Below are 9,840 nucleotides of genomic sequence, written 5' to 3' on the forward strand. Positions count from 1 at the left end.
ATAGGAAGGACGCTTTCTACTGCCAACTGGTCCACTGAGAATTCATACGCATAGATGATTCCACGATGCCTGTACAAAACACAACCAAGAAGGTCAACGCACCATTTTTATTTGCACTACAAGTGAAATCACAAGTTTTTACCAATATCCAACACTAGCAAGAAGGTATGGCTTGCTGTATAAGATCAGCTTTCAAGGCTGGTATCCTGCTTCCAAGCAACAATCAAAACCTGATGCTTCAGAAAGCAAATATCATCCCTAAGACAATAGCCCTAATACAAATGCAGCCATTTGTGCAGTATTGTATCGGAGGAAATTCCTTCCTGACTCTTGTAGGGTTCTATGTAGAGCCTCAAGATGAACTTTGATTTACTGTTACCTGCTCTAAATGTTCTAATATAATTCAGGAGCCAAGAACATGAGTACACTATAGCTTGGTACAGTACAAACTGTGTTAACCGAAATACTCTATTAAATGGAATTTCCAATATCCCCCAATACAAATCCTCACTTTAGCAACCAGAATCTTTGTCGGGTCTATCCGGCACACGCATCAAGTATTTCTGTTGTTTATTCTGTGTGGGGCAGGGCAGGCTGCCACTGTGGGCTGGGGCCAGGGCAGTGCTGGGCTCTTCCTGGTGGGGGTGACCGCAGCGTGCTCCTGTCTTCCTTGATAAGTATAAATCTCAGATAACCAACATTTTTAGATAACCAACACCCCCCTTCCCCCACTCATGCTGAATAACAAAGCTTTTAATGTATTTGGAAACCAGAGTGGAAAAAATAAAGTGAAATGCAAATTCCAAAACCTGATTTTGGGCTTTTTCCCCTTGGAGGAAGATGCCTTCAAGCAAGGCATTCTCTATACTACTGCTGTGTGTTCATCTGATGAAGAAGAAACAATCTTCTGAGTTTAGAGGGAAAAAGAGCAAACTGAAAGATTTATTTGTAATAGTTCTCAAATGCTGCACATGTATCTGATTACTGGATTACCCAGGTGTTTAACAGATTACTTTCAGACTTAGCAGTCAGGTGCAACAAATGTGGCCCTTCCAGAGCCAGCTAATTCACCTGCGGTGAGCTGTCAGGTCATCATCCATGATGCTGGCACCTCGGGGGTTCTTCTCATCTGGGATGTTTGCTGTGATGAGACTGTGAGAGTTGAACCAAATATAGCGGACTGGGTGCCTGGAAATTAGACAGCATTACTGGGTGGGAGAATCCATTTACGCATGAGACACCTGAGATCTAAGAGGAATGCAGAAATTACTATAGATACTATTAGATAACAATTCCCTAATACAGTGTTATATGTTTAAGTCAGAGGCTGAGAAACCTGACCCTCGCTGCCTGTAGGCGGTATCCCTCCATGAAACATAGTTTTAGCACCATCTAGTGGAGTCTAGTTAAAATGTAGGGGAAAGTGCTAGCCTACTGCAGATGCCCTGGCAGTGCTGTGAAGCCACACCAAGAGAGTGCAGACTATGCTTCATTGGCTTTTCTAGGATTATAGTAGCTCCCACACACAAAGAGCAAAAGCCTCTCAAAGCCAGTTGTGCCCATGATCCTTATTTCATGCCTCTTCGGTCATAATCATGTGCTGTGAATCTGCTGGGTGGTATCACCTGCCATTCCTCCCTCAGGTAAATAGGTTAAATAACCACACCAGAACCCTTATATCTACTTTTCCCATCAGTCAGGAGTCTTTCAATTGAGACATTCCTAGAGGAAAAAAACGGCACATCAAACTGAGCCTGTTACACCTCCTACCATCTCCTCTGCTTGTTTTCTTCTCCATCCCCTACGTGGCTATTGACACCAAACAATCTTTTCCCTTCCTAGAAAGGCCCTCACTACTGTTCATCTGGATGATACTTTGAGGTTCATCCACGCGTTAATAAAATTTTACTGTCACTAATTCTAATGACTCCAGCCATATCTTTTGCTTCCTTCTCAATCCTTGTAGCTCAGCATAGATGTCACCTTCCTTCCCTGACATCCTCAATAGGTGTTGTGTCACAAGGCAATCAATGCAACATTGTCCCTAATGCATCAACCGCATTACAAAGAGCATTGTAACTTCTGAGGTCAAAACAGAGGGAGAGCACCTGCTATTAAGCAACGGCCTGACTTGAACTCTATGGCTGTAAGTACCTTGCCTCATCCACCTCAGCACTGGGGGGAGGAGGGAAATCAGGCTGCATCTCTTCATTTTATCAAGAAGTATTGGTGGGGCGATTGCTCCGAGGCTGGCCAAAGGCAGAATCTTAAGGTTTATACGCAGGCAAAACTTAACGGCAGGGGAATTTTACCTAGGAAGTCAGTCACTCAGATTTGGCCCTTTTAACTAATGGTTCCTTTCCATTCCCAAGGATTGTTCAAGCAAACTGTGCTTGAGGTATAGACAACCATAGGAGTGTCAGTCTGCCAGAAGTATCATTTTTGGCTGTCTGATTTTACCTTTTTAATTGAATACATGAAGGTGCTATGAAGAGTGAGAGAAAGAGAGAGGGGGGGGGAGTGAGCTGTGTAAGGAATTTATGTTATTTTATATATAAAAGTCCTCTCTGTCTCATCTTCACCCAGGAACATGAGATGCTGCACAAACAGTCGGTGAAAACAATCACAACAGCAAAACAGACAAAATGTTGTCAGGCCAAAACTACCAAAAATTCAGGAGTGGCAAAATGAATTTAACAAAAGCTTAGACCAAGGGAAATTTTATCAGACTCTCACATTTTAAGACAATTCCATCACCCAGCACCAATACACATCCGTGTACCCCGCTTTGCTGGCTACTAGCAGCAGATTGCAGCACTGTCCTATGGAATTTATGCAGAGAAGGGAAGTGACAAGTTTCACTGCCATACCTCAGAGTAATGCAAAAAATAAACCATGAAATATAAACTGGATTTAAGAACTCCTGTTACTGCAGTAACTGAGTGGTAAAAGTAACTTATTGAGACAACCTTGGCATTTAAAAATAAATATTTTTAGCCTGTAAATGCTGCTTTAATTAAAGAAACATAAAAAAAAACACTTGAAAGTTGTGCTGCAGGTGCACATACATTATTCCCCCCCACCCGCCCCCACACAGGTTAAGCCAGTTGGAACCCTCTCCAGACCAGATGATTACAGCCAGGCTGGCCAGTACTTCCATGAAAGACAGCACAGATGGAATTGGTGCACTGTCATTGGAAACTTTAGGCATATGATGTTCAGGAACAAAGTGACAACTTGCCAATTCAGTCATTCCCACTGGCACCTGGATCTGAAAGTGCCATGGCAGTAAAACCCGTCAAATAGACAAAGTTACCTGGCGTGAATCTCCCATAGCTTGGTGCCCATCCGTTGGTCCCACACACAGACTAGGCCTTCCTCTCCTCCGCTAACAATCTTCCAGTCGTCCATCTGCACTGCAGACACTCCTAAGTGGTGAGCATAGAGGGAGCACAAGGACTGGCTTTGGCGGAGGTCGTACACCCTGACCCTGAACAAAAGGAAAGCAAGAAGACAGAGGGACAGCTGTTACTCTGGCCTGTGGATCCTAAAGTTCACGCACTCTTTGGTTTTGTTAGCACAGAATGTGTCAGTAACACTGCACCTGCAAAATCCAGATTTCTCATAAAGAAGAGCTTGCAATTCACAGGCAAAAGCAGAAACCCAGTAAAGTTAGCAGTTTAAAACCATCAGCTATTTCTATTGACCTATTTGGTGCATATAGTTTCATGCTATATCTGTTTCCCTTAAGAGATTTCAAGAGTCTAGACCAGTGGAGACCAAACTTTTTAGCAGGCATGCCACAAATTAGCCCTACCCTCCCTGGCTGCCACTCTGATCATCTTCTTCTGCCTAATCTCCTGCTCTGTGTTCTACCCTGTGCTCCCTGCCTGAGCTCCTGCTCTGTCTTTTTCTCCCTGCTGTATCTGCTGTTGTGCTGCCTTTCCCCTGCCTGATCTACCACATACCACACACAGGGGCTGCCTATGCCACTTGTGCCACAGGTTGGCCACTCCTAGTCCATACTATGGGGGGCTCCCTTTGGCATTTTTCTGTCAAACACTGCAGTACATTAAATTGTGTACCTTCATTCTCAATTGCTAGGACACCGACACAGCTGATAACGAAGATCTGGCCCATTAGGATTAGTAACAAGCACACGGTAAAGCCCTGATTCTTTGCACGGTTTGCTTTCTACAGAGATGTTTCAGAAAGTAATGGCAATTTTGAAATAAAACCATTTTGTGTGTAATAAGTGGGAAACAACACAGCAGCAATGAACACTGATGTCAGCAATGCTGAACTCATTGAAGACTATGTAGAGAAGGGAAAAGTGTACACAGAATGGATTTACTTCAAAATTGCTGTTACTTTCTGAGACACCCTTGTAAGTCCCCAGCAAAGATGAGTTTGTGAGCTAGCTGGGGTCATATAAAGCCACAGCAAACAGCTGCGTGGGAGAGCAGAGGTGTGCTACTTTTTTCAAAGGGAAGCACTTCTCAGACCAGCTGCGCAGGACTGTGGCTGTGCTCCAGCTGACTGAAGAAGCTGTGCCTTTTGATAAAAGCTGCAGCAAGCAGCTTTTTTTTTTCAAATGAGTGACTCATTTTTAATTTGGCAGCCCACTGTGAATTAAACAGGTTGTGAACCACCTGGATACAAATGATCCAGGCTCTACTCTATTAACGCCATTCAATGGATTCCCATTTGAAGCTAGAAAACCTGCTAATTCTTGCTTGGCAATCCCTTTGCCCTTTCCAGACAGGCTACTAAAGAGAACCCTAGTATATGAACTTAACTTCCATGCTGTGTTTAAAATCTCCCCATTTCACTGTCATTATACCAGTTTAGATCCTTAAAGAAGACTGATGGAACCTGTTTCAGCTCTTTAAAAGCCCTTCTGTGCCACTGGATTTTGCCATCTTTTGTAAAATGTGTCTCTCTTCTGTTTCTTGATTATTTTAAAAAGCAGTTGGAATTAGCTTCCAGTACTATTACAAGTTAATTGAAAAAACTCCCTAACTTTAAGGAACTGAGCTTCTCTGCACATGCTATGAAAAGTGAATGTTAAAGTTAGATAGAAGAACTATTTCTTTATCTTTGCATCATGAACACAGAGAGTCATATGAGGGTATTGCTAAGGTACCTGTCTCTTTACTAGCTAAGCATTACCCATAAAAAAAGGGCAAAACACAATATGCTTTTCAAAGACAAGGGACTAAGCATTACACCATTTAAGAGAAAAAAAAATCAAAGGATGAATATGTTAACACACACAGGAGTCAACCATTAACAGTGAAATGGCCATCAGCCTCAGCTCATCAGAGATCAAAATCAGAACTTTCAAAAAACAATTCAGAATTTCAACTGCTGGATCAATCAGCCAAAATGTTCAGTATTTTCTGTCTAAGACATCTGTGGCTATACTTCTATAAAGTTTGCATTTCTATCTGCATTAGCAGAAAGGTTCTTGCATGTTTTTGCCTCCAGGTTTTGCCTTCACTGCAATCTTAACAATATACTGCTGGAAAGTGACTGCAAGTTTATCTATGATATGGGTAATTTTCAACTTTTACTTTCTACTTTCAACATATTGATTCTGATCTCTGCCATACGGTTCTTACATATGTGTACATCCACTAATTTCAGTAAAGCTGCTCCTAATTTAGGCTAATAAGGAGCAGCTCCTAATTTCAGAATCAGGCTCATTAGGTTCCACTTCTTTACCAGTACACTAAAGATGAAGCTTCAATTCATGTAAACTTTAGTGCTTTTGAAAAGAGCTACTTTTCTTATTTCTATGCTTAATAAGGATCCTCTCCTGAATTGGGACCAAAATAGAAATGATAATGACCATAACATCCAAGTGGATGAGGAAGCAAAAAGAATGAGATCAAACCCACTGAAGAGAAAATAGCCAGTTAGAGGGAGAAACCTCTCTATAAAGTCTCATTTTGAGATAAAGAACTGAGTTTGCCAGATGTTTAGTCACTTGTTTGTAGACACTGACAGGGCATGCGTTTGTGTGGAGGTAAGGATTAACTTGCACCAATTCAAATCAGTCTCTGAGCTCACCTAAATACAAATCTACACTGCTGCCTGAAATCTAACTGTAGCAAGTTAAAATCCAACAGAGAGGGATCGCCTTTAACACATATATTTTTAGATCAAAGTGATAAAATATAGTGTATGAGGGAACACCAAGCCCAAATAATAAGCATTTTGATGTAAAATACAAAAAATGTTAGAGGAAGATCCTCTGGGCATGAAGAATAATAAGAATGGAAGAATCAAACAGACATAAGCTCATAAAGAAAAAAGATTTTCCAAGGCTTTAATTGTATTATGTTCACTATTCATGGTTTGATCCCAGTGCTGTTTCCAGGAAGCCCCCCTTTCCATGCTCTAATGAAAACTGCGCCATAGGAGTTTGCAAATAACTCTATTCTGACAATCAAAACAAAAGAAGACAGAACCGTCCAGAGACTCCAACAGAGTAGCATCCATCTGATAGGCAGGAAAACATGCTGGAACAGAGAGGGGAGCACGCTCTGTGCAGTTCTGTAACAACACCTACTAATAACTTACCAGAACAGTTACAGGGTGAAAAACAACTAGCTTTCCCTTACTTGAGCAGTGAGACAGCATCAGGCAAGCCTTAGAACTGTGTATCGGGTAAGGGAAGAGTATCTCTGAAGTGCTCTCACTCCCAGCACTCTTCCTCTTCGTCCATAAATGCCCTGTATGATAACTGAGGTTTCTACTATTTAGCAAGCACAGTTGGAAGTGAAGCTTGGACTGCTTCCTGGTTGTCTCCCTAACAAGGGCCCGGCTTTCAGGCACATCTCCATCATGACACCCTTGGAAGATCTGAAAGAACACTTGGATTGTTTGGATTTGTTTAGAAAAGAAAAGGCAGTATCATAAACCTGATGTGAAGCTCTAAATAATCCCAGCCTGCTGTGTCTCTCCATTTCTTCTGCCACAGCTGGGCTCAGTGGGAACACCTCAGATCTACAGAAGTTCAAAGGAGTCAGAAGCAAGGTGTTCTCTGTGACCAGGCCTTTGGCTCTGATATTTGATTGCTCCAGAAATAAGTCTGGTCAGATCTAGGGGAAATGTAAAACTCATCCTCTCATGCAAAGCTTTCCAGCAGTGGCAGGAGCTGGATTCCAGTGATATTTATTTTTCCAATGCCATAAGCTTTTTAAGGTTCCTTCAAGGAACAAAAGACAGCTGCTGTGTAGTGAGTGCTCCTCATTCTTATGATGCCACCGGGTACTTTTTAATTGATGTGAATGAAGTGCTCTCAGTCAGCATTAACTACATTACCAAGATTTCAGGACTGACTTAAAAAAAACCTTTTTGTGGAATGTACCAAAAACTTACTCCTTTTCTTAAGGGATTGCTTTTATTTTTTTAAACAGTTGTATCAAACAGAAGACTGTACCAGATAACAAAGATCAAATCTGAAGCTCAACAATCCTGAGTACATCCCAAACTTTAACTCCAGTACTACATTCCCCTGTTTATATGCCATCTAAACCCATTAAAGGGAATATATACTTATACCATGTATACAGTGAACCTACTTGATCTAGTTGTCCTGCGGAAACCACTCCTGCTGCTAATGCCCTTAAAGTAATTGCTAGTGAGGAATTCAACTTTGATTTAAACTACAGAAGATCTCCTGTTTAACTGAGGAACCACTGATGCCTGTTTTCCTGTTAACATAGCTGTAAAGTAATAGTTCCAAATTCTTGTCAATAAAATTTAAAAGATTTTTGTGTTCATAACCGGAGAAGACAGTACATTGGGGAAAATCACTTTTAACTCCTTAAGTGAACATGGGGATTACATTTACCTGGGCTCCTTCTATGTCCCCTGCTCATTCTGGCATAACAACATGCAAGAGAATACAGGTGGGTACACTGAGATCCACAGGATCTTTGGAAAATATCTTATCTGCTTTACTAAGAGAAAAATCCCCCAGGATTCAGTTACATGCATCAAACTTCAGATTTATTGCGTTTTCTTTGCTGACAAAGTCTGCGGTTTGCTTACACTACCTATTCACTAGAAAGAAAAAAAATGTTTGACAAAATAATCATTTTTGCAAGCTGCTACACTGGCGGGACGGAGGTCTGGGATTTGGCAATGGAAAGGATCCGCCTCACAATCTGATACCCACCACAGAACCAGACCACCACCTGCAGTCTGATGCCCAGCACTGACGGGAGGAGGGAAGGAGTGGGGAGCCATTAGACACTGGCCCCTAGCCATCCCACATCTCTTTGGTACACTGGATCAGACCTTGCAGATAACTAGCCAAAAAAAGAAAACCTAAAAATTGGACTCAAAGGGTCTTTTTAAGCACTTTAATCCTTTCACACCGACTGTTCCCAGCGCGTCCGTTTCTGGCACTGGATATCGAGCAGGGAAAATCCAACTCCCCAAGCCAAGGAGTTAAAGAGAAGGCTGCTAATCAGCTAAATAGAAGCTGGAATCTGTTCATATGAAAGTCTCTTTTTTGTCACCTGAGGGACACCGCAGTGTTCCGAAATACACTCTTGACATCATTTGGCAGACGGGCTATTCTCATCCTACATGATTCATCCCTTAGGTTATTTTTTTAATATCAGAAAGTGAGCTTTTAAATGCCAAACTAATTTTGCGGGTGGTGGTGGGGAAGTGGAAGATATTCCAAGTGGTCTCGCTGGGCTGTACACCAACTGTGTCCACCAAATGGCTTAAAAAGAAAGTCTTCCCATGGTGCTTTCAGAAACAAAGCAAAACAGCAGCCACATCCAACTATTACCTAATACTTTGTTCTTGAAGTTCACACTGGCTGGGCTTGACATTTTAGGAGAGAACCAAAATTCTAACAAGTCCAGCTGTAGGACAGCAGGTAATCAGAGAGGAAGATGCCCCCAGCTCTAGATATGCTGCTGCTCCTAGTTGTACATACCTCCTATCTTTGTTGCCAGTGACAAGCATGTATGGAGGGCTATCCTGGAGGTTGACACATGTGAAATCACCCAAGGAGCTGCCTAGCTGTGTTACACACTGACCCGTTTCCAGGTTGTAGAGAAGTATCTGGCAGAAAAAAAAACAAAAAACCTACATGTCAGGTAAAATATAGCAGGCCACACCAAGTACATTTTACTGTAGTATAAACCAAAGCATGGTTGTCATGGGCCAGATTTTATTAAAGAGGTGGTTTGCAAACCCACCTCTCCACCTTCTGGGATGTAATCATGATACAGATACATCACTACAGAAGAGAAGAGCAGTAGAACACATTCTGGAGTAACACAAAACCAGACTAACATTATAAGAAGTTGTTATGAATCAGAGATGTGTAGCCTAAACATTAGCTCTGGACTGCCAATATAGGAGGGCACAAACCTTGGCAGGTCAAAGGAAGTGAAATTGGTTTTGTTTTGGTAAATTCTTTGAAGTGATCAGATTTTATATTTTACTTGTAATAGTATTGGAAGCTAATTCTACCTGTTTTTTTAAAATAATGAAGAAACAGAAGAGAGAAAGATCTACAAAAGATGGCAAAAGAGAAAAATAGAGAATATAATTTAATTCATACATCTAGTAATAATAGACACCACAGAAAACCCCTTTATAGTCAGCTAGACAGACTACTATATCATTCAACTTAAACCAAAATTCTTTCCGGAAAAAAATGTACCTACTGTTGCTACAAGTAATATCCAAGTTCACTGCAAAAAGACTACATGTTTTCCTACTTGTTTACTTTCTGCATTTGAGAGCACAGTATGCTATTTCATTGTTTCTTCTGCATAGACAATTTCATCTTTCATTTAG

At 41.4% G+C, this 9,840-nt stretch overlaps 1 protein-coding gene across 1 annotated transcript in view; it reads right to left on the reverse strand.

Moving 5' to 3' along the window:
• The window catches only part of FBXW8 (F-box and WD repeat domain containing 8), an 87,037-nt gene that overhangs the window by 1,705 nt on the left and 75,492 nt on the right, over window positions 1-9,840 (reverse strand). The window contains 4 exon segments of the mRNA XM_025192710.1: window positions 1-69; window positions 1,072-1,188; window positions 3,317-3,490; window positions 8,969-9,096. The exon segment at window positions 1-69 is cut by the window's left edge and continues 19 nt beyond it. Of these exon segments, the coding sequence (XP_025048495.1) occupies window positions 1-69; window positions 1,072-1,188; window positions 3,317-3,490; window positions 8,969-9,096 (488 nt within the window).

The sequence above is a fragment of the Alligator sinensis genome, unplaced genomic scaffold (genome assembly GCF_000455745.1).
Source record: "Alligator sinensis unplaced genomic scaffold, ASM45574v1 scaffold216_1, whole genome shotgun sequence".
NCBI classification, from domain to species: Eukaryota; Metazoa; Chordata; order Crocodylia; family Alligatoridae; genus Alligator; species Alligator sinensis.